The 25,365-nt window shown below is 37.5% G+C and overlaps 1 protein-coding gene across 2 annotated transcripts; it reads right to left on the bottom strand.

The window, feature by feature from the left end:
* GRK7 (G protein-coupled receptor kinase 7) lies at positions 1–25,345 on the bottom strand. Of its 2 annotated transcripts, XM_075761113.1 has the most exons (5): positions 23,217–25,345; positions 21,520–22,122; positions 20,312–20,749; positions 5,619–5,890; positions 1–1,022 (listed from the first exon to the last, which is right to left on the bottom strand). In XM_075761113.1, the coding sequence occupies exons 2-5, from the start codon at positions 22,120–22,122 to the stop codon at positions 680–682; spliced, it is 1,656 nt and encodes a 551-aa protein (XP_075617228.1). In that variant the 5' UTR covers positions 23,217–25,345; the 3' UTR covers positions 1–679. The 2 variants fall into 2 exon arrangements, with proteins under 2 accessions (XP_075617228.1, XP_010308662.1); XM_010310360.2 differs by having other exon boundaries at positions 21,520–25,345.
* Between the last annotated feature and the right edge of the window lie 20 nt (positions 25,346–25,365).

The raw sequence follows: 25,365 nt of genomic DNA, 5'->3' as shown, positions 1-25,365 counted from the left end.
TAATAATAAATAAATGCTTTATTCAATTAAATTGATGTAATCTTATCTTTACTCTGTTAAAATGAACTTTGAAGAGTTTGATCCTGTCGGTCCTATTTCCTAGTGATCTGTAGAGCCTTTTACATTTTATGACAATTTGAACATGTTACAATCAAACCATCCAAAAACTAACAGAAATTAAGAAAACAGACAGTCTGGCTAACCAATAAGATTCCAAGTTTGACATGGTATATGAGCTCCATTGTCTAACTGAGAATATTACTTGAAAATTAAAAAATCTTTCCTGAAAACTGTAGAACAAAGAGGAAATGTTAGTAGAAATAACAAGAAAATAGAAAGAAAACCAACAAATGATTGTATTCAAAATAATAGTCATTTTCAAAAGGTGTTGCCTCTTCACTCTATTGTTTTTTGTATTTCAGCATTTCTATCATTCTAAGTTTCTTAGAGAAATATGGTTCTTCATCTTGATAAACCTCCAATAAAACAAAAATATGATCTCCTTTGCTAGAACAAAGGAAAATAATACAGTCTATACAGCTGGTGGTACTACATAGCCTGTCAATGTCATATTACACTGATTCGTTCTTCTTAAACAGACGCACTGAGTTTCTGAAACAGTGTCAGAATATGGAAAGTTCTGAGGTGGTTTCTATTCTTTTTGTTAATGATGTAATATTTACAACAACAAACAAACGCCTGACTTAGCTTCACCTCCATTTGCGTATCCCCCGGAATCTACTCTGTTAGGATCATTCAGTTCTTCAAACAGTCCTGTTTCAATAATTTCTTCCTGCCAGGGTATAGGGACAGCACCTGTTGCAAACTTTTTGAAGAACTTCTTATCTTTGTCATCAAACTCAATTCCTCGTATTTCAGAGAAGTCAGCAATGTCTGCAATATCTTTGGCATAGACAACTGATGGATCTGGCACAAATGGAGGGTCGATAAGGTTTGCCTCTAGCCTGTGGAAATTTATTGCTTTGAAGAAATTATGTTTTCTTGGGTCATCATCTTCATTTCTGCAATAAAGCAAAAGTTTGTTAATCAGTATGATGTTTTGCTCTCAGGTGTGTCTGTGTTGTATACATGAGAGTATTTTAAAGGAAGGAAATAGATATACACACACACAATGCAATGCAATTCCTTTTTTCATAACCAAAGAATGCCGCATTGCACAATGTAAGCAAAGCTGAGAAGCAGAAAACATCCTGATCCCTCTACCTCTCAGGGTAAATTAGTCCGGGCAAGGTGCCATGCAAGAGTTTCAGTGCTGCTTCTGGCAGCACACTGATACACCCACATCACAGAATCATAGAATAGTTTGGGTTAGAAGGGACCTTAAAGATCACCTAGTTCCAACCCCCCCTGCTGCAGGCAGGGACACCCTCCACCAGACCACATTGCCCAAAGCCTCATCCAACCTGGCCTTGAACACTTCCAGGGATGGGGCATCCACAGCCTCTCTTGGCAACCTGTTCCAGTGCCTCACCACCCTCATAGTGAAGAATTTCTTCCTAATATCTAATCTAAACCCACCATCCTCCAGCTTAAGGCCATTACCCCTTGTCCTATCACTCCATGCCCTTGTAAACAGTCCCTCTCCAGCTTTCTTGTAGGCCCTTTCAAGTACTGGAAGGCTGTATATCCAAAGATACACCTTAACCAGAACTGAAGATATAGCAGGACAAGGAGGAGGAGTGTTGGATTTACTGTCCAACAATGGAATACCAATGGTTGGCTCTATATTAACTAGGACAAGAATGTCTATTAAACTCTAGACTGGGGTACACTGGGTTAACATATCTGAGGAGTGACTCTGAGGAACAGTAGTCTGAATAGGAAACTGGTAACAAATTACATTTCTGGTTTTATCTTAATTCAAAGCTATGTATTTACATGATAAAAGTTATGTTGGCCTAATACACTCCCAGTTTTAGTAAGTCTGTTCATTCAGATGAACTACTCTTACGAATGAACGAATACTTAAAGCAAGAGATTCAAAAATTATGACATTAGCAAAAGTATGTGTGCCACTGTCACAAACACAATCCTTTATTAATATTGTTAAAACCCAAGAATAAAATCCAGGAAGGACTAAAATCGTTGTAAATACTTATTTTGAATACATCTTAAGAAAAACTACTGCAGACCTCAGGGACAACTTTTGCTGTAAAAGAAACAATGAATTGTTTCATTGCAGACCCATGGAGAGACTTGTAGGCTATTCTGATTATAAGAATAATCTAAGTCTCGAATATGTGCTCACTAAAGCACGACCAAGGACCACAACTTTTGAACTGTGCCTCTAGCGTCAAGGTATGCAAAGTCTGAGTTTTGAATTCTAGCAAAAGGAGGAGCAGATAGGACCACTGTATTTTCTACACCTATGCATTCTTTTTTTACGTATTTATGGATGCACTGGTCTTGGTAACGGTAACATAGGAAAAACAAATTTGTCTGGTTTTTGGTCTCAGAAAATGGTAGTTGCTAACATGTTGCTTTTTCTTTTCCCACTTCCTTACAATATCATATACAGAGCAAAGTGTGAGCCCTCATGTATTTCTAGACAGTGCTCTACGAACAAAATGCAATGCAAACCTTTGACAAGTCTTTTTATCTTTGCAAATGTGTAGAAGCACCATATAGAAGTAGCAGATTTGTGTGACTATAGAAAAACATCTTTTTTTCAAGACCTTACATCATGTATGCAGAACAGCTTCTCCAGCTTGTCGCTACTGCCAGTTCCTCATATGCTGTCCTGCCATGCTTCTAGCCTGCCTTGGTGCTATCCAAGCACACCTGAGATGAAACTACCAGTTGCCCTTTCCAGCTCCCTTGATAGAAAATTGGCATTTTGTGCCTCTGCTGCCTGGTTCTTCTGAGCAGGTCACCACCAGCCACTAACCACTGTACACCACCTTGACCAGGATGCTAAATTAGAGCCTGAAGAACAATAGATGCTGCCATCCAGGCTCCCTGGGCAATGAAAAAAATGATGTTTTCAACCCAAGAGAAATGTATGAACAGAATTATGAATATATAGATTAATCCAACAAGGATCGTGACCTCTGCATATACATAGGCTTGCAAAGTCATCTCCTAACTTAACTAGCTAGTGATAACCAAGTACCCGAGCAGCCCTCAAGCCTGATGTGATTTATTTACATTCATTGTTAGCTTGAAGTGCATTAGAGTTGCTGTTCAAATTAACCAGTGTCCTGGGACATTAGTTGGCTAGTAGTGCCGACAATCCTGCTGGGTAGATGCACTCACAAAAATTTAATTTGATTTTGCTTTTCCTTTCTGTAACATAAATCAAAAAGCACTAGAAGCTGGTGAAAGGATCCAGAATGAATTGCTGCAGTGTTTCTCCTCCTGATGCATTTTCTGATGCCACTAAAACCATTAAAATTTTAGAAAAATAAAGCTACAGGAACGCCATCTACTGGAACTGACTGAGGCATCTTCCAACTAGCTGGAGATGAACTTGAGCTCTTCCTGTATGAACTGCACGTTTACATAACTTAAACAGAAAGAGCAAATGAACTCTTCTAAACTGTCAATTTTTTATTCCTCCATTAAAAAAAAATTTAAAAAAATCACTTTACAGATTTGGGATTTGAGATGTCTATCCCAAAAAGCTTCCATAGAAGAAAAGGGTTACGCTGTTCCTGAGTTAGCCACTGACATTGAGTCTTCAATAAGAGTGGAGTATTTTTAAAGGTCAGGTGTACAAAGTAAAGCTGTCCTTGAACAGCTTTAACTTATGCAACAAGCACTTATGTAGATAACCCAAGGTCTTGTTGTCCTTAGTAGAATTACAGTGCTAATCTTTACATAAGGATGAGCTGTCCTGAATAGTATCGCCCTGTTTAAGAGGTACATGTAGGCTTTTATTCTGTATCATGCCCAGCCATGGCACATATCCTATCATTTTCCTTCTCTAAGTACGGCACATAAAAGTAAGAATATCTTAAATAGCAGAAAATTAAAAAGAATCTGTGCAATTACCTTTCTGTGTGCATTTCTCCCATTGCTGAGAAATAATGTAACAGTAAGCAGACAGAACAATTGTAAATGATTCCCTTGGCACAAGGAATGTGGTTACAGTAAGTGAATAGTTTGCTGCTGGTTTTGCCTCAGACTTGCTGAATGAACTTGACCAAGTCACTCAAAATCTCTAAATTTCATTTTCCCCTACTGTGAAATTTGTTTACTTCACAAAATGGTGTAAGACTAAATGTCTGCAAAGCGTGCTGACTTGTACTGTAGAATGCTCTAAATGTTTTTGTATTAAATTCATTTTTTAAATAAGCTTTAAAAATATATTAAAAATAAGTTTTGCACCAAACATATTCTATGTGCTGTTGAAATTATTTTTTTTCCTCTGAAGCCTTGCAGAGTTGTTGGGAAAACTCAACAGACACAAAGAGTAGTTGTCTTCATTTAGCACTGGAATAGTAAGAATATGTATATTAATGGTATATTACCTTTCACTAAAGTTAATTCTTTCAGGTAAATGTGTGACTAACATTTTGCAAAACTGTTCCACATTTTTATGAAATATAAATTTAGAGACTATTTTCATTAAATCCCAGGGTCTACTCCACCTTTAGACTGGAAAAGCACCTGATATATATATTTGTATTCATAGGTGATTCATATCATGGTGTATTCTAAGACAGGTACTATCAGTTTTCTATTCTTTTTTTTTAATATTTTTATTATACTTTTATTTTGTCTGTATTGCAAATGTAGATCCCCAATCTGTCTCATTAGAAATGCACTAAATGATTTTTATATATATATATACACACACACACACATACACATATACACACACACAAAGATACCAGAGGGATCAGAGATATTACAAGTTAAATATTACAATGTTTAGTTTTCCAATTTTCTTCTTATTGAACAGTTACTTGAAATTGCTAAGTCAGGGACACATCCATCAATCTTCGTCAACCCAAAGCCACCTCTGAAGTCTCAAAAAGTCTTTTGCTTTATAAGAATTTGTGCCCAATATTCTTTTCGTCCCTTTTCTCCCTGGGATGAGTCAGGAAGACCAGAACCTCTACAAGATTTTTTTTAAAGCACTTGAGTAAAGCAGAGGGGTTACGGTCTCTTCAGTAAGAAGCCAATGATACAGCCTTGCAAGTTAGATATCAAGAAGAGAATCTACATTGCAGATTTGGATTTTTGCCCACGTCATTCCAGTAAGTGATACAGCCTAAGATTCTGCATTCGGTCTGCAGTAGCATAGATGCAGGTATCTAATTGAATATCCATTACCTTTAGAAAAGAAAGCGCAAAAGAAACGGGCTGCTCCCTTCTCCCAAAATTATATAGAGTCTAACCCCACAAAATACCAAGAAGGGAACTCCTATGAGTAGTCTGGGGTGAGGATGGACGATCACACTATTGCAACAAAATCCCTTATTTCTATTTTCTCTTCAAAACTTTCTACCTCTCTCTTCCTAGAGGTGAAAGGGAAAATTCAGTACCCTGTAGAAAGTCAAGATCTAACCTCATTTTGTGTAATATGTAAAATAATAATATTGTTTGCAGCTTTAATCTGGCTTTTACTGAGTTTGAGAAGTAAGGCATACCTGCTTCCTAAACGATTCTCTGTTTTCTTAGCCAAAAACAGTCGGCAAATATCTTTCACTTCCTCTGTAAAGTTGGCATGTTCAAATTTCACCTCATCTTCCAGAGTTCTTCTTTTAACCTCATCCTTACCGACCTTTTCTTTGAAATCCTTGAATGGTGTTCGCCCAGCAACCATCTCATAAATACTGCACCCCATAGCAAACCAGTCCACAGGATAGCTGTAATTTTCTTCCTTCAGGATTTCCGGAGCCATGTAACCATTTGTCCCAGCCTATTGCAAACATACAGACAGATTTACCATACAATGTCAGTAATGAAATGCATACAATTAAACAGACTAGACTTCCAAAATATTAGTAATATTTTGTATCTAGAAACTCATTTTTTTATCTAGAAACTCTGAGGTATAACTCTGTTTTAGCACATGGACTATATCTGTCTTTAAACATCTTAGCATATGGGAAAACTGTCTTAAATATGATCTTCAAATGTGAAATGTCATTGCAATTCCTACCTAAAAATGATTTCTTTTTCAATTAATGTTTAGCTAACTTTCTTCTTCCATATTCATTTTTTTCTTGTTGAAGATAGTGTTGTTAGCTTTGTCCTGTAAACACAACCAGCAATCAATTTGAAAAGATTAAAAAAAGACAAAAATCAGATAAACAATCACTGGAGTCTGCTGCCACTGAGAAAATTCTCATCAAGCCAGTAGCTGAGCTGCATGAGGAAGTTCTCACCTGCGCTCCCTGTTGGTTTCTGGAAGGAAGTACTACCATCAAGGGCAAAGAAAAACTCTTAAAACATTCTAAGAAAGTAAACCTATGAAAATTATAATTAGTAAATTACATGAATTCAGGTGAAAGAACAAGGTCATATTTCCAAACTGAAAAAAATCTCTGAATAAAGACTGCTACTATATACAGCACTAATAGACCCTTCTCCAAGAGAAGACATGACTGCTTTTTGAGAGGGGAATCTGCCTGCTTCCTTCCCAGACCAGGCCTGGCACGTTCCCTTTGGGGCACTGACTGCACCACGCTCAAAACAGCTCCTGCTGCTGCTCTCTCTAGGGAGCTGATTCAACTGGGAGGGAAGAGAAGAGGACAGCCTATCTATATGCTTTCTGCTGCACTGTTACATGACTGAGGACATGAGATTTCAACTGAAACAGCACTCCCTCAGCTGACCCAACATTTCCTGCCACATCTGATGCTGTATCTTATTTTATATATTTACCAGATTCAGCTAACAGTGATAACTATGTCAGAAGTTGCTTGAACTTCTTTTATATCTTTTTGAAATACTGGGACTGATGTATTAGTAGTATTACAATTTAAAATGAAAAATTATGTTTGTGCAAAATCCCACTAAAAGTTATTCAAGACTGTAATCATCACTGCCACCAGAACACAAATAGTAACAGAAACAGTTAGAAAAAGGTAACTAAGACTAGAGCTCATGTGGGCAAGTTATATTTGTAAAAAGTACAGCTCAACAGATGAATTTTATTTTATAGAGTTTGGGTAACTCCTCTAATTTTTGCAATTTTAGACACAGTATTTCTGAATCAGGTCTCCCCATAAACTTTAGCTCATGCTACACATGCATACACTCTACTGTAAACAATGTCTGCAAGAGGGAACATAGAATGGTTTGGGTTGGAAGGGACCTTAAAGATCATCTAGTTCAAACCCCCCTGCCATGGGCAGGGACACCCTCCACTAGACCACGTTGCCCAAAGCCTCATCCAACCTGGCCTTGAACACTTCCAGGGATGGGGCCTCCACAACCTCTCTGGGCAACCTGTTCCAGTGCCTCTCCACTCTCACAGTAAAGAATTTCTTTCTAACACCTAATCTAAATTGACCCTCCTTCAGCTTAAACCCATTACCCCTTGTCCTGTCACTACACTCCCTGATAAACAGTCCCTCACCAGCTTTCCTGTAGGCCCCCTTCAGGTACTGGAAAGCCACAATGAGATCTCCCTGGAGCTGCCTTTTCTCCAGGCTGAACAATCCCAACTCTCTCAGCCTGTCCTCATAGGAGAGGTGCTCCATCCCCCTGATCAGCTTCGTGGCCTCCTCTGGACTCTGAGCATCAATTACATCATGACCCTAATGGACAGAAAATTAAATCCAGTTTGTTTTCCCTCTTTGTATATTTTTTTACTTTTAGGGATATAGAGCAAAATCCTCAATTTGGTTGAAAAACAAATGAGATGAGAACAAAAACATGAGACAAGTTGAAAGCAGAAGAGAAGGGTAAAAGCAAACTGTTGCCTCCCTCACTAAAACCACAAAAGTACAGAGGGGCCACATGGGCATTGCAGCAGCTGACATCATTCCGCAGGTCATATGTACTGTTTGCATTTAATTTCTCTAAGTGAAAGTTAATACTGAGAGATACCCTGACAGTATTACATTTCTATGTACAATTACTGCTCCACTCAGAAAGGAGGACAAGTGCTCAAATATGGACCATTGAATCCAGATCCATCTGGCTCAGATGATCATGAAACTTGGAAGGGAGAGGAGGGGGTGAAAGCAGTAGAGAAAGTTTGGTAGAAAAGGATGCACAGAGAGCTCATTGCGGGTTAGTGAACACAGACACTAAATAGGCTCCTGGAATATTTTTGTCTTTTTTTTTTTCCCTTCTGGGAAGCAATCAACACTCTTGCTTTTACTGAGATGAAGCTGGGGCACTAATGCCTTGAAGAACTGATGAGTCATATCATCATCAAAATGTACCCTGATGGCACAGTATGGTCTTTCTGATAAGACATTACTTTGCTGCAACTTAGCATCATCATATGGGAACTGGATAAATCTGACATGGAAAAGTCAGAATTCTGCAAACATAAATGTGTCTTGAGACAGCTCCTTTCAGACTGCCTCTTTCCTTCCATTTGTGTTCTTTCTTCCATAGCTGTTTTTTTTCAAAAGAAATAGTTGCCAAGTAACTTCAGTCTCTTCCATGTGCATTTCCCACATAACCTTCAGTAAGTCACACCACACAGAACAACACCATGCTTTGACATGGTACTCATGTTTCTCAAGAACAGAGAAAGCAAGACCATAATCACAGACTAAAAAGACTGCATGACCATAATATAATAGAAAATAGAGATGGATCAACAACAGCTTCCCTTCGGACTGAAGTGAAAGACTGTGGATGAACAAGAATTAAACTCAAAATTCTAAATTAGTAGCACTGAAATCTTTTGAGCTGTTATTGAGCTGATCCAGCTCAATCTGAGAGAAAGCTAGAAACATATTGTTCCTCTGATACGTCAAACCATTCCAATTCAGAATTTTATGAGAGCTGTTTTTCTCATGGAGTTTCATCAAAACTGGAACCTAATCTTAAAACAAAACTCTCCCAATCCTGAAGCTTTCCTAGGATTCATAATGAAGGAACAGGCTGAGAAGCAGGAATCTAAACCTAATCTTATAATCCCTGAGACTCAAAACCCACTTAAACATTACCATTTTATAGCAGAAACAAACACATTTCCCAAGTAGTCAACAGTGACGTTTAAGGGGGAAGAAACACATAAACAAGCAGGTGGAAGAAATACAAAAATCTCTGTAATCTTTATCAAAACAGGAATTTGAAGAAAGGAAGAAGAGAGCTTAAATTTTAGTCTTTTCCACCTATTTCTACATAAGTGGAGCTTTGGCAAAATCATTTGGGAAGAAAGATGATAAAACCATAAGCATTTGCTGTATCAGGGAACACACACCAAAAAAAAGGACTTAGCCAACCCCTGGAACTGGAAGAACACACATCTTTCAAATGAAGATTAAATTCTATCTTTGGGGAGTAGATAGCATTAAGAGGGAAGCTAAAACCTAATATCCCTGCACTAATCATTATGGAGAACAAGATGTCAAAAACCAGATCATCTTTCAAGGAAAAGAGATCCTGTGGCAACACGAAAGGCAGCCTCAATGACTCAGGAGAGGTTTATTTAAGCAGGTAAAACAGAAGCTTAGTGAAGGGAGTTTTTAAACTGTACAACTCTCACTAGCAGTAGTGAGATTTGAGCAGCAAAAAAATAGTGTATTAGATGGAAAATGTAAAAGGACAGGAAGCAATTAAAAGATATCACAAAAAAGATAAATGCATTACTTTTGAGAAGAGGTCTATTTTCCATGGACTGGTATTGGAATATTTAATTCTGTTAGAATTATCTGACCATGCCTCAGAATGGATACCTCTAAGTGTGAGTTACTGGTATGGTTAGCACACAATACTCAGTTTGTACGATTTTGTAATTTTTTTTCACTCAATCCAATTTAAAAGTAAATTCAGAAATTGTGTATTAACTGAAAAACATTTTTTTTCTTACTAGATCTTATTTTACGTGGATAAATTTTACACTTTTAATGGAAACAGAGAAAATTAATAAAACCCACCCAGAAAGTCAATTCCCTTGTTGTCAACTCTACACTACCACGACATGCAGTGGGTTTTGACTGAAACTAAGACCAAGCATATTATTTTCTTCTTTCCTGTAGGATGCCAGGTTGGATGGGGCTTTGGGCAAAGCAGGTGTCCTTGCCCATGGCAGGGGCATTGGAACTAGATGAGCTTTGAGGTCCCTTCCAATCCAAACCATTCTATGATTCCTGGTAAGAACAGGAACCATTTGAATCTATGTGTTGACTGCTCAAGTGATCTTAGAGACACAAACACATGGAATTACCCCTTCACTGACCTGGAAGCATCTAATGGGACACAATTAAAAAAAAATATCACAAAGGAGCCAAAGAATGTTTATATTATGCCAACTTTTTTACAGAAGTTAGAAATCATATGCCATTGCAGAGGCACACAACTTTTTGAAGTGTAGTCAGTGCAACCAACACTAGCTATTTTTGATTGCTCTCCATCTAATACTGTCTTTTGTGATGATGAGCAGGACGCCTTACTTGTATATGCTGTTTAAAATACAAAAATATTCATTACATTTCAGTCAATTAAGTTTTAATTGACTTGCTTTTGAAAAAGGTTAACAGATCTACTTCTCCTTTTATTTCTCTATCTTGAAAAAAATCCAAAATACAATTTTTCAATAATCCTCTAAAATGTAATGACTAACTGTTGTCCTTGGATACATTAGCGAAGACGTTCTGTTAAAGTGGAATTGTTGCTTTGAGTGTGGTTTGACAGGGCATAGTAGAAATGACTCATCTGAAAGTATACAAATGTTTCTTTTGTGAAATTGGATCCTGCATAAATTTTTTAAAAAGTCACATAATTCTAATCTTTTAATAATACAAGACGTGATCCTGAGAAGCACTAAGTGCACTCAGTTCCCAGTCAATGGGTATTTGGCACACCACAACTCCAAGCAGAACATGGCTCACAGTGTAAGTAGACTCATACATCCTACTCAGATTGCTGTCCTGAGAAGGGAAAGTCCCTTGAAGATCGCCGTTATCCCAGCTTCCAGCAGACGCAGGGGAGAAAGAAACAGAACTCTCTGGAGCTTTCATCAGCACAGAAACAGACAAATGAGGAGAAATGGGATTTAAATCTCTCTACCTTTTCCCACAGATCTCTGCAAAACAAACTCAATTGATATCACAAACCAAACAGTAAAGCAAATCAGAATGTCTATCTTTTGTTTGCCATGGCACAAGAACTGTTGAACAGAGGAAAAACAACAAGCTGAGTTTAGCTCCATCAGCTGTTTCCTGGGGCTCGGTCCTTCCTTCCTCCAAGGGGTGCCACTGCCTGCTTTGTTCTCTTGTCCAGCTGTTCCTCCACTCCTTCAGCAATGGCCTTAATAGACCCTGCAGGAATGCAGGAACGGACCACAGAAAACTCTTGTCTGTACATGGGCTAATAGGCCCTAGATTTACAGAAGAACAACTGATCTGCCTCTGTCACTCACTTTACAATCTTCATTTTTCTCCCAAGAGCCACAGTGAGGAGGAATGGAGCATGATTTAAATGAGTCACACAGAATTGCAGTTCCTCCAGACTTTCTCACCACATGTTCACACAGTAACAAGGAGCCAGTTGATCAAATGAATAGACAACTATCTTTTGAAAGAAGATAAAATCAAATCTAATTAGGACAAAAGGCACCCTTGAAAAGTCTCACAGAACAAAGATTCTGGCATATCGTTAATGTTTAGTAAAGGAAAGGACCTTATGATGGGATAGTCCATCATAGATCGATGGGCTACTGATTCAGAAGAACATGAGGAGGACTGTTCAGAGTACCAGGAAAAGATAATGAGAAAGACTGTATAGGAGCTTAGGAGTTACTGAATCCCACATACTTACACAAAATTTAAGACCAAAGTTTTTTGCATTTTCACACTGGGACATAATTTTAACAGGGAAAGCTGTCTGCCTTAAAAACCCACACACAGATAAAAGCACAAAAGGGGCAAAACAAATTTCTGCTATATTAGGAAAAAAGGAAACCAAATTGCCTCTGGGTTCAAAGTCACTAACTGGAGTAATAAAAAAAAAAAAAAATCCACCATCAGTTTTTACTCTTTTAAGCTTAGACATCAGTAATCATTGAAATCAAGGAAGTTGCACAAACGAAAGAGAAAGCTGCTCCTGTGACAGTAACAGCAGGCTGCCTCTGTACTCACACTTGGGAAGAGAAATAGACACATTTACAGCATGTTTTTCAGTTTAGATTCACACTATACGAAAATCACAGGGATAAATGGCTTGAGGAAGGATGGTCCAGTAACTGGGCACTAACTTTAACTTTAGACTCTAGAGCATCTCCCCGCTTTCTTCCTGTGTGATCACATGTAAATCACTCTCTCTGCCTCAGATGCCTACTGGAGATAGAACCTGCTAATATCCCCACCTTGATGAAGTGTCATCAGAAGAAATATGCATTCACAGACAATGAAGCAATCAGACATTATAGGAATGAAGCATATAGGACAAGCAGAACACTTGGTACAGACTCATAACCACACAACTAGAATTCAAGGGTTATCAGGGTTCTCTAGTCTTGCTTTAACATGTTTTTCCCTTTAATTTCCCTTTAAATTTCTCCTGACCATTTCCCATCTATAGTCTGGGAACAATAATACATCACTTCAGAGATGTTTATGCTTTTACTATTTAATGACCACAGAATATTCTATAAACAATATTAATAAGGGAGAAAATTCTCCATCTAGTTAGGTCTGTATATATTTTATGAAGCTGTTTATAATGAATGCAAATACAGTATCATAGCACAAAGCGCAGGTGGCTTTCTCAGAAAAGGGACAAGAGAAATTCTATGTTCAGTGCCAGTGTGACTGAGGGAATGGGACTGCAAGGTGCCCTGATAAAAGTATCGGCTCTCCAATGTAGGTACATTGGTCAAGCAGTGCGAATGACAACGAGGCCTGGATGGTTACCATCTATCACTGAAATCCATGGGATTTCATCCATCTCATCTTTCAGGATTATGACTAATATTGGAGGTACAATTCTTTTACATGTAAGTCCAGGAAGACAGGTACTGGCTGCATCAGACCAAAGGCTCATACGGTCAGTTTGCTGTCTGTGAATCGGTCAAAAACCAGATGCATAGGGAAGACTATAAGAACCTGGTGTGTACACTGATACTTCTCTAATACTTTCCCAGACTCCAACTGTTTGCAGTTCAAGGGCTTCCAGAGACAGAAATGGTTTCTCTCAACGAATTTGTCTTCCATCAATTGTCTACTCACCCCCTGAATGTAGGTAAATTCTTAGACCCTACAAGATCTTTTGCAAGAGTCCTGCAGCTTAACTACACATTGTGTTAAGAATCACCTCCATGTATTTTGAACCTGCTACCTTTCACTAGCAGATTTTAAACTTGAACAACGAACAAAACCAAGTCCACAGTTTTCACTTGCTTGTGTCTGTAATTTCAGGATGTTATTTTGCCTTCATAAAAAAGTCATTATACATTCGTTAACTGAAACTACTCATCACAGTAAGTGGAATGTCACATACGGTCCATTAAGAACAGAAGTACTACATTCCTCACCGTCCCGTAGCTTACAGTTCCTGCAATACCACTTCTGGTCAAAGCTCTCGAATCAACAGTTCAAAGAACTACATTGTCAGCCAAATGCTGCATTTCTTACCCAATAAAATAAAAACATCTTTGACAATGTTGAACCAAAAAGTGGCGCACTAGATGATTTATCAAAGAGATCATTCCAGAATGTATATTATTTTTTAAAATAAATAGTCTCAAGAGACAAAGGGACTAATCAGTAGTATTTAGCACTTACACAGCATTTTTCATGTTCAGAGAGCTTAATTAAGCATTCTACCAGCTCTAGGAACTTGATAAGGAATCCTGTATCTTGCTTTTTTATAGAACATGCTATAGCATTTATTAACTGTCAGATTAAACTCAATGAAGAACAAGGTTACAAGTCATGCAAAGAGACCTGATGCTACGTCTTAAAGGGCTCCAACATCTTTTCCCAGACAGAAAAACATGCCTCATGGGTGCTATGCCCTGTATAGGAAAAGCATTTCACGGGACACATTGCATTCTCATAATTTTAGATGACTACAGTATCCTTTCTGCCATCTCAAAACTGCAGGAGGCAGAATGATCCCACAAAATCATTTTTGCTCCCTTTGCTCTCATGATCATAGCATTCATAGTTGATGAGGTTGCATTCTGTAAAGTATACGTTTCAGAGATTAAAAAAATCTGAAATACATGTCATGATGACACACTTCATAACAACCGTGATTATAAAAATTTTTAAGAATAAAGTTCTGCTAGTAAAATATAATCAATTTTACATGTCATACTTAAAAATGCATAAGCAGAACGGTGGTTTTGAAACTGTAAAATAGCAGCAAGTCACTCAAATCCTGAGCAAATGAAGGACCGTCATTTTTCAAAGTGCAAAGGAAGAATAAATTTTTGCAGAATCCTATCCAATAAGAATGCCATGTGATAATGGCCAAAGGTCAACTGTACAATAACTTGCTGAGTTATTTTTTATTTCACAAGTCTAAACCCTCCTCCCGCTTCTCAACTGCCTTGAAATTAAACTGCAAGTTTCAGGAACATCTAAATAGATTTCCTTCTGTTTTCCTAAGAAATAGAATCTTATAATAAACAAACATACAGGAGGGTAAAAGGACATTTTGAGTAAGATTTTAAACAAAACATGTTTTTCCTATAAAAATATTATGATGTCCTTCAAATATATAAAACATAGCACAGGAAAACTGTGAAGATGCCTGAAACCTCTGAAGATATGAATGCACTTTTATAAATACTACAAAAATATGTTTGTCTTATTTTTCACAGTTGTTGTGTCAATATTTAAGCTCCCTAGCTCACATGCATCTGCACAAAAGTACTTCATAATTTACATGCATCAGTTGATTTGCACAAAAGCCATACCCAGTAAGGGCAGAAAGTTCTTCCTGAAATATGTACCAACTTCTGAAAAAATGGAATTAAGTCCTCTATATTTCGATATGCGGAAGATATGACGGTCCTAAACAGAAGAACATGCTCATATTTCTCAGAATCATTCTCAGGAAATTAAGTAGTATTAATCTTTTGGATAAGGGCAGGAGCATTTGACCCACATACAAATGAATTTTGAGTTGTATGAGAAAAAGTTGCAAAGACTTCAAGAAAAAGGAGGTCAAACTGTTCAAGTGGAGAACCTTGGGATGGAGGCTCCTCATTTCTGTCATATGCAAAAAGAAGTAGTTCCTGAATCCATCAAGTGAGTATATAACTAGACAAAACATTTTGCCTATGCAAAAGCCATTTTTGCAGGCTCTGAGTTTCTCCTTATTGCTTATTTCAATTACATAAGACAAAGGCAACATCAACATTTATAAAGGCACAATTTTAAGATACAATCTAGTTTATGCACGGTATGATCAACACATCAGAACAGATGCTACAGGCACATTTGTACGAAAAGTCTTAACGATATTTCCTAAAGTCCTGAATGATTATATTGTCACTGGCAAAGAGTTCATTTCTGTTTCCAGTGATGTTAGTAAGAACTCTGCCTGAGTAAGTGTGCATATACACATTTCTAGGTAAATTGCACAGGTATGTGTATGTATCATGAGAAGATCCTATCTAATCCATGTTTGGTTCCTGAAGAAAAAATACATTGTAAGTAGCTTTCAATTGCCACCTTTTATTTCCAAGACTGTTATTGTTAAAATTTGTGTATTTAAAATTTTTTTTTGGTGATTTCTCCATTCTAAAGCCAGCTAGCACTTCACAAATACAAATCAGCACACCTCAGTGAAATTAAAGTTTTCAAAACTCTGTAATTATTACTGTACCAATTATTTACAACTGCCTATTTATGTTCAAAATAACATTCACATGGAAAGCCAGACATTTCTACTTGCTGCTTTAACAACTGAAAAGAAAGGGAGAAAACTAAGAAGGGAAACTCTTTCTAGATCTTTGTAAGGAGAATTGTTTCTGAAAGTAGGGTATTTTTATTTATAATAGTTACAGACAATTGGCATAGACCACACAAATATTTCTCAAAAAGAGTATATGTAATACAATACTTAAAAGATACCAAGGCTACTACTTCAATTACGTAAGTATTGAATCATCAGCTGCACAATGCTTTTTCTGCAGCATAAACACACATTACTTTATAAGACCATCACATTAAAGCCACCCATGTAAAATTCAAAAAACCTTTCTACCCACAAAGAAAATAATCTGTGGCTGGTAAACAGTACATAAACATTATAGTTTCATATAAATCTTCATCAAAAACTTGGAAAATGTCTAGAACAGGAACTCGTCATATAGCTTATCACTTGTGCCATGTGATAACCTAATCACCTAACAAGATTTACAAAAGGGATTTATGGATCCTCCTGCTGATGTATGGGTGATGTGCATTTATTCATACATGAGAGGCTAGGAATTCCTGTGATGCTTTGAAAGCAGAACAAATTTATCTTTAATGGCTTGTACACTCATGAGAGGTCCACAAAACGTTCACAATACTTTGAAATACCATATTTTTTGCAATCTCTAATGAAATAAGTGCACAGATCCACACATTATATACTATTCAACCCGTATAAGGAATGATGAAAGTCATCACATGATCTTTCTACTTCATAATAAATAGCAAAAAAAGAGACATAGAAAAAAAAAAGATGGAAAACAACTGCTTTGTTTCACTGTCTACGATGTATTAAGAGACATTTTCATACCAGCATAGTTACAGTTAAACACATGGAGCTGAACATTTTTTAAGCAGGTGCCTAAGCTCAGATCTCTACTGCACATTTGTTCACTTGCCTCCTCCTGATATATAAAAGGTATGGAAGAGTTTTCTATTTTATTTTGCTTATTCACAAGGAAGATCCACTTAACACCTGAAGAACTAGAGAGATCATGAAAAGATTAGCACTCAGGAAGAAAAACCTAAATTACTGAGAGATTTTTTTAGACAGTTGAAAAACCTTTAGTTATTTCACTTTATCTTCTCTTTAGTTCACATCTGCAGAAAACAACTTGGAGGAAAGCACTCTGTTTTAAAAAAGGCACCATTCTGGTTCTTAATTTAAGAGTATGGGACTAAACAGGATCTCCATACCCAGAATTAATACAATCTCCTAATAAAAGTAGCTTTACTGAATACAAGAGTAGCTTGCATTGTAGAAATCCATTCAGTGTGAGTAAACTGTTAAAATATGACCCAGAGAAGCATATTACTTTTTTTTCCTCTGAATGAGTACTTCAGCAAAACAAGGAATTCAACAGTTGCTGCTACTGATATTTCTAACATGAAAAACAAGAAATAAAATATCCAATAACTCAAGCTCACAAGCTTTCATTAGACAGCAGGAAAAAAAAAAAAAAAAACAACACAACTTTGTTTTTTAATATATCACCTTAAAGAAAGGCCACAATAGAAGTAATTTTAAAAATTATTTCTACCTTACATTTAACAAATAAACTATCTTAATTCTTCACAATATGTCTAAGACTGGCTAAGCAAAACTTAACAGATGAAATAAATTACTGTTAGCTGTACCAGACAGCTAAACCATGGTTTCATTTGGTATTAGGGATATTAGTTAATTACTTTCAGGCAGTAGAATGACTTATAAATATGATTAAAGCAAAGTTAGGCATTATTCTCATAGTGCAATAGAACAGTATTTTAAGTATGATAATTGAAGAACCAGGTCATAAGAGGGTTACAAGATTACAAGGCTTTAAAGTCAGAACTGCTGGAGATATGAATGAAGTTCAATGCATTACAACATCCATTCAAATAGAAGGCTTCTTTGCAAATGGATAAATAAATTGAAATGAAAAGCTTTTATGTTATAGCTCAGTAGTATCTTCCTTAATTAGTGACTGAAAATTGTGAGCCTTAAATCATCAGTTCAGACCATCAACCAAAATCTAGAAACAGCTTTATGATGTTAGGCACTTCATTCAGATATACAGTACAGTACAGATTTGGCCTGGAGGAATATATTTTCTGCTTTCACTTATAAAATTGCCCTTATAAAACTGTGTCTACAAAATAGTGCAACTGACTAAATTTAATTTAATAAATGTCTTGGAGCTATATATCTTTTGGGGTGAAAAAACCCCAAACCTATACAAATATCTTCTCTCAAGATTTTTTTCAAGTGATAGCAATTTTGTAGTCATACTCAAAAAGTATGCTATGATATAAACTTCCTGTCAATTTTAAGTCACAATGCAACTGTCATTAGTAAACAAAAATGAATTTAACAGCGCCAATTTTATTTTATTACACGGGTACATGGTGAAGCTTAATGCAACAAATTTTGTAAAGGTCTTTTTAGGTCTTCATGTGTATGACATTACCATAAATAATAGCTCTTATATAATGTTTTTAGTAGTAGCTTTCAAATGACACAAATAGAGTCAGTTTATAGAAATGCAAAATAATACTGGGAATTATTATTCATTTAACTCCCTCACTGTTATGATACAGAAAATGAAAAAGGAAAAAAAAAACCAAACCACCTTCCTCTTTTTCTTCCTTCTATTTCAATTTCCTGTATGAATAAAACCGCCACTAACTGAAATTCCTTTTAATACACTACAATCATGTAGTACATAATTCATTGCAATTTTTGCTCTAATAAAAGCATCTATGTAACAGTGAATAGTGCTTCTAAAAACAGTGAACAACAGCAGAAGAAAAATCATTATAACAACTTGTTAACTTTGTCATAGAAAGTGAGGGGGAACAACCTCCTTGTCTACTGCTACTTTGAGATTATACCCTAATACCAACAGAAGTGGTCAGACACTTCTAAATACACTCATTTGGGTTTTTTTTTTCTTCTGTCAAACCCCACATATTTACAAGTAGTAAAAACCACCCTTGGACAAAATTATTTTTTCTGCTCATACCAACTGCATGCATCTAAAACTTGCAAAACACAGTAAGGTTTATAGCTTTGGGTTCACTGATCAAGATGCCATCTTCACAAACAAAACAGCATTCCCATTTCACCTAATTTCTATTTAAAAACCTGCCTTAGCTTTCACATAAACTGTATTTTCATATCTAAAATACAATGCAGACTCATTTTAAAATTATTTCCTATCTGAAAGTACATCAGTTTCCATATTTCCTTTCACTGAGAACTGAAAACACTCATTACACAATTTTTTTAAATTGCCAGGAAAAAAAGATATCCTTCAAACTACAAATTACTCTATTAAGTAACAATGTCAAAAGACATGTAGACTTCAAGCATGATGCAAAAGGTCACTAGCAGGTCTGCTCTCTTCTACTGAAATTCTACAGAGTAACTTGAAAGACTTGGTGAGTTTAACATAAGGCAGTTAGAGCAGTTTATAATGTTGCTTCCATTTCTTCCTATTCTTAGCGTATTTCAGACACATTCACTCATTATATGCATCTTTGAGCTCCAGACACCTTGGGAGAAATATGCTTTTTTCATAATTAAGCTACATGAACACATCTTTCCTGTGTAAACCTCATGACGTTACAAATCTGGGTTAGTTTGGGATGACCACAAGCACAGCTGAAGTGCTGCACAGTCTAATTCACACAGCAAAACCCAGTTGGTCATCTATCTCTTTCTTCCTACGCATACATATGAGCATGTACATTTGCAAACTCTCAAGTCTGCTAATTTTTTCAGGAATGAATTTGTGGGGGGAGGAAGGTTAGCAAAGGTTTATCGTGCAGCACCATGAACACCTGCAATACAATCAGTAGCATCACTTAAGAGTAATCTGGAAGAAACTGTATTCTTCTAAGAGCAAAACCTGAATACAGAAAGAGCCATATCTTTGACTGCTGCTCATTATACAAGCAATTAATTGGTTAAGTCTCTGACTATGCACTATTGCTCAAGGCACAAGGCCCCCATGTTAGACTCTCTAAAATTATTTGTTCAAGAGGTTATGTTAAGAGAAACAACAGGTCAATTTGATTCTACTGTTTCTGTGTAAGAGAAGTTATTTTACTACATATAGCGTCCAGAGAGTTAATTAACCAAATCTTCTTACCACCTGTCTCTTAGAACAAAATGACCACGTAAGGTCTTTAGCAAAGAACAAATCCTGGGGAATTAAGTCTTGGACTCATAATGCACTAGAAATAGAACAGCTTCCGTTCCCACTGCCCATGTTCAATAAATCTGCACTCACCCTCTGCGTGATGCTTTTTCCCTCTTTGACTTGCACTGCCAATCCAAGATCAGACAGTCTGCAATTACCATTATCATCCAGTAGGACATTTTCTGGTTTCATGTCCCGGTACACAATCTTGATGGAATGGAGATGCAGAATCCCACAGGTGATCTGAGCTGAGTAATAGACGACCCTGTTCATTTCCAAACCCCTTTCTCCCACGTTGTAGATGTGATACTTCAGATCCCCTCCATTCATGAGGCTCATGACAAGACACAGATGGGTTTTGCTCTCATAGGCATAAGCTAGCGTGACTATGAAAGGGCTGTTGACCTTCTCCAGGATCTCTTTCTCCAGTAGTGCCATCTTCTCTCCACCTTTTTTTTTCAACCTTTTCTTATCCAGTTTCTTGCAGGCATACATCTTGCCAGTATTTTTCACCTGGATGGCACAAACCTACAGAAGCAAGATGCATGAGGAAAGGCAATGAAGGAATTTGACATATACAGACTGGAATATCAAGGGCAGTAATAGGAAGAAACTGGGGAATCACAGATACCTACTAGTAGCTGCTGATGCTAACTTCTGTGGCAGAGGATATTAGCAGAGAAAATAAGCAAAAACCAAGCATACGACCTGTTCTGTTCCAGACTAGTATATGGTGGACCTTATGCAGAGTTTTTGAGGACACCATTAGTAGACATGTATTAGCAAATAGAATGAACAAGGACCCATTCTCTGACCACGACAATGGTGGCATATACAGCTTGCATCTGCATTGCTAAACTCTCTTCCAGCTCAAAAAAGAGGTAGCCTCATTCACACTGTGTTTTGGGAACAGATCCTGATCTGTGCTATTCCCTAAACTGCACCTAGGAATTATCTGGGAGTGTGAGAGCTAGCACAGGCTGAAATGGTGCCAAGGACCAGACTAATAATTAACTATATGGACAGTCATGCAAGCCTGTTCTTGTAAAGAAGCCTGCCTTTTTACTAGCACAGATAGAGAATACAAAAATTTTAGAGTAGCTCCTCACTCCTCATCTGAAGCCTGTATCACAGCATAGATAACAAACCCAGCCTAATTTCTGGGAAACGGACAATCTGAAGGAGCAAGTTTTGCAAAACCTTAGACAATTTCTTAATCCATTGCCAAGTTCCTCTTTGCAAACCCACCTGTTGGTCTTGAAAGGGGAGGGATGAGCCATATCCTTAAAAGTTCTTACCTCTCCAAAGCCACCTTTGCCCAGCACTCGGAACTCATAGAAGTATTTCTCAGTTACCGGCTGCTTCTCAAAAACTTTCCATTGGAGGAATTTGTCATAGAAAGGGCTGGTCTGGAAGTCCTGGAAGGGCTTGCCTTTAAGGAAGAGTTTGGTTTCCTCCTTGGCCAGCTGCATGACATTCTCATAGTCTTTTGCAGTAGCTTCCTGGCATTTGCTGGCCAAGTCAGAGCTCATGAAAGCCAGATAGTTTTTGGAGCCTGCCTTAAGAAAATTTGTGATCATATTCTCCATGGTACTGCTCTTGACATTGTCCTCTGCCAACTCCCAGTTTGACACCTCATCCAGGAAGTCCCTAGCTACCAAATGTTCTGGCACTGTCTCTAAGAAGTCTCTGAAGAATTTCTTGCCAATGGGCTGCTGCTCACAGATGCTGTCATAATCAGCGACAACAGACTCTCTAACCTCTCTGCATTGATCGATCTTGGGCAATGAGAGGCTCTTACGTCTCTTTTGCATCTCCTTGGTGTCTCCATCTCCACTCTTCCTTGCCTGTAGATAGGCTGTGTTGGCAATCAGGTTGTCGAGCCCCCCCATGTCACACATCTTGGCAAGCTCTTGGCGTGACAGAGCCTGGTTGAGACACAACAAGTAACAGGTCCAGGTGCTATACTGTAGCTGCCCTGCACTTCTCCCTGCTAGTGGTGTGTGGGGGCTTCTGAAAAACACCAGAGAGACTAACTGCTTTTGCATTAAATACCTCTCAAGGATTTTCACTAAGTACCTTTAGGTATATGCACCATTTGTGGAAAGTGACTGGTAAGAGGTTTCTCTGTAAGGAGCTTTGAGTTTGCTATGTATAGCTGAGGGATGACATCCTAGGCAAACCTTCTCACTGGCAGCACCAAACACACATTCAGCTGGTGTTTTTCAGAATGGGCCCTGCTAACCTTTAAATGTACCAAGATTCCCTCTACATGCACTGTCTCTGGCTGCTGAGAACATGCAGAGATTCCTGTCTGCAATACATGCACACTCCAAACTCAGTGGCACTCCGGCCACAATTAATAGGACAGCCTCGTACCTCCCTCACTTGACACAGAGCACCAATGCACTAAGAATTACGTAAGTAGAGATCTGATTTTATAAAAAGCATTTATCACAAACCTGCCATGCCTGAAACAGTTGGCACAGATGAACATGAGTCATTGAGCTTTACATTATCACACAATTCAGTGCTTTGAGCATCCACGCTTCCAAAACTCAAGTTATACTGAACAGCAATGACTCTGAGTTCCTCAGACACTTCATGCAAACCCCGATGCCTCATGTGGCTCTGAGAGACTTACGTGCAGAGGCTAAGACCTGCTGCTAGTCTAAAAATAATGATCCCTATATACAAACCAACATATAGTTCTGACTTCATCTCCTAACCACAGGAAAAGGAAAAACACTTCAAACGACCAGCCAAAATTTGCCAAGACACTTCCATATGTTATTGTAGTCTTGGTTTATTTTTCCTGCTGAGCTTTATGACAGTAAGTGGCAGGATGAGAAGATGGCAACAGCATATGGCTGAGGTGGCATCAACAAAGGGACAAAGCTGATTATAACCAAGTGAAGGCAAATTCCACCTGACTTCACTCACTGCCTGCCTACCAGGAAGTCTGTGCCCCATTTTTTCCTAAAAGAATAAAAACTATGTGTGGCACTTACTAGGCTAAGCCCCCTATTGTTGTGGAATCATGTGGAAGGTATTATGGGAACGGGAAAAGCAGTTCCATGATTCTTCCAGTAGCAATGGGGTCAAGCTGTACTCTTGAGGTCAAGGTCAAGTTTCCTTTTTTCTTTTTTTCACTCTTACAGCAAGTTGAAGAGCTGAATCACAAACACTAAACATTAGGAGTAACAACAGACATCTCTCAGGCTCCCTACAGTAAGTGCTGAGCCCTTGTTGGCTGCTTTTTGTCACTTTACTACTATGTAGTATTTTGTTTTCACATGCTTAATCCTGTCTGCATTGAATCCATTTGACATATAACTCATGCTTATGCTCTACAAAATTACATTAGAGGTGTGAGTGATTTTCTAGCAGTGATTGAGGGGGCCATCCATCGCAAACTGCTACGTGTGCATGAGAACACGGTGTACTCTAAAGCAGAGTATTTGAAAGTCTTGCTTGTACAGCAATCACTAATTCTGCAGGTGAATGCAAGCACAGGGCAGGAGAAGGTTACATAAAGGGCTAAATAACGCAGCCAGCAGCGTAAGCAAAACTGAAAAAAGTCAAAGGAAGAAATGTGGAATTCTGCTGGTGGCTTTCCTGAAAATGGTGCCCACAGCACCATTTTCCTATATCTTGGGTACAGAAAAGCAAGAAAGGAGGTAATAATAGCTTTCATTTCAGATCCTACAATTCAGCAGGGTCTTTTTCACATTTAGCAAGAATGCCATCACAGCCCAAACCTAGAGTAGCAGTACAAATAGCTGATAGTTGGGGACCTAAATGTAAACTCAAGCTTACATCAGCTATTGATATATTCCTGTCTAAGCAAATCAAGAAAATACCTCATGTTTATGGTATCTGCAGAAGACAGACACATTCACAGCTCCAAAAATCATTCTGCTCTGATAATTAGAATCTTTCCCAATTTCTACGGAACATAAACTTTCTCTAAAAGAACATAATTTCATAAAAAGCAGGGTGAAACAATATGATCTTTGGACACATATTCATTACTCCAGTCACTTGTAAGAGAAGACTCTAGCTAGATTTGCTAGATTATCCACATCTGCCCAGCATTTATTAAACAGTGAGAAAAGTAGATCAGCATTAATCTATTAGTTGAAAATGGCTATTTAAGTTAGTGTTACCCATTCATAAAACAGTACGTTTGGGTGAGAAACAAACCTGGTTTATTTTGCATGTACAAGAAGTGAACAAATTCAGAACTAAAAATGGGTACTTATTAAGAACTATGCCAATGGAATATCAGAGTATGATTTGGAACAGAAGAAAATTTCTCTGGTGCAAAGCTCATAGAAAGACTGGGACTTAAGCTAATCTCTAAATCACAGAAAAAAATATGCAGGACTTAAAAATTCAGTACCTTACATTCTAGGTGAACCTCTAATTACAGGTCAACAAGATACTTATAATACACAAATAGATATACACAAATATTAGCTGCTTGATTTCAACATTATCTTTCCTAATACCTCATTTGTGTTAACACCTGTTTGAACCAGCACTTTGGAAAACTTTTCTACAATTATAATTCTCAGCTACTCAGCCACATGAACTGAAAGCAAGGTGGAAATTACTTTGGTACTTCCCACATTCACCTATAAGCCAAAGAAAAATGAAGGAAGAAGTCCTCTGATGGGACTTACGGAATTAAAAGAGGCTAGAGGATGGAGCCTGCAACCAAATTCTGGCACAGAAAATAGCTGGCAGGTAAGATGAAGTTTAACTTCTACAGCTAAAAATCATTTCCATATCCAACCGGACTTTGTTTTGCAATCATTTTAGGAAGAATCCTTTTACACAAACAGAAAAGCTAAGATGAAATACTCCACAACAGCATAAATGCTATAGGTACCTCATTACTACTGTTAACCTATTTTATATTTGTTTTCAATTTTAAGACAGACATCATCTGGGATAAAAAGAACCAATGAGATATCCTCTGTGTCGCTGTTAGAGTGATGGGTTTTTTTGATCTCAGTGTGTAATGAGACAAAACCTATATTTAAAAAATTCAAAACATTTTAAAAACAAGATTACAAGTATTAAACAAAAACACAACTGCATGTATGTTTGATGACACAAAGATTGCCACTGGAACT

This window comes from Balearica regulorum, chromosome 9, assembly GCF_011004875.1.
Source record: "Balearica regulorum gibbericeps isolate bBalReg1 chromosome 9, bBalReg1.pri, whole genome shotgun sequence".
NCBI lineage: Eukaryota > Metazoa > Chordata > Aves > Gruiformes > Gruidae > Balearica > Balearica regulorum.
This window is presented reverse-complemented; position numbering and strand designations above follow the sequence as displayed.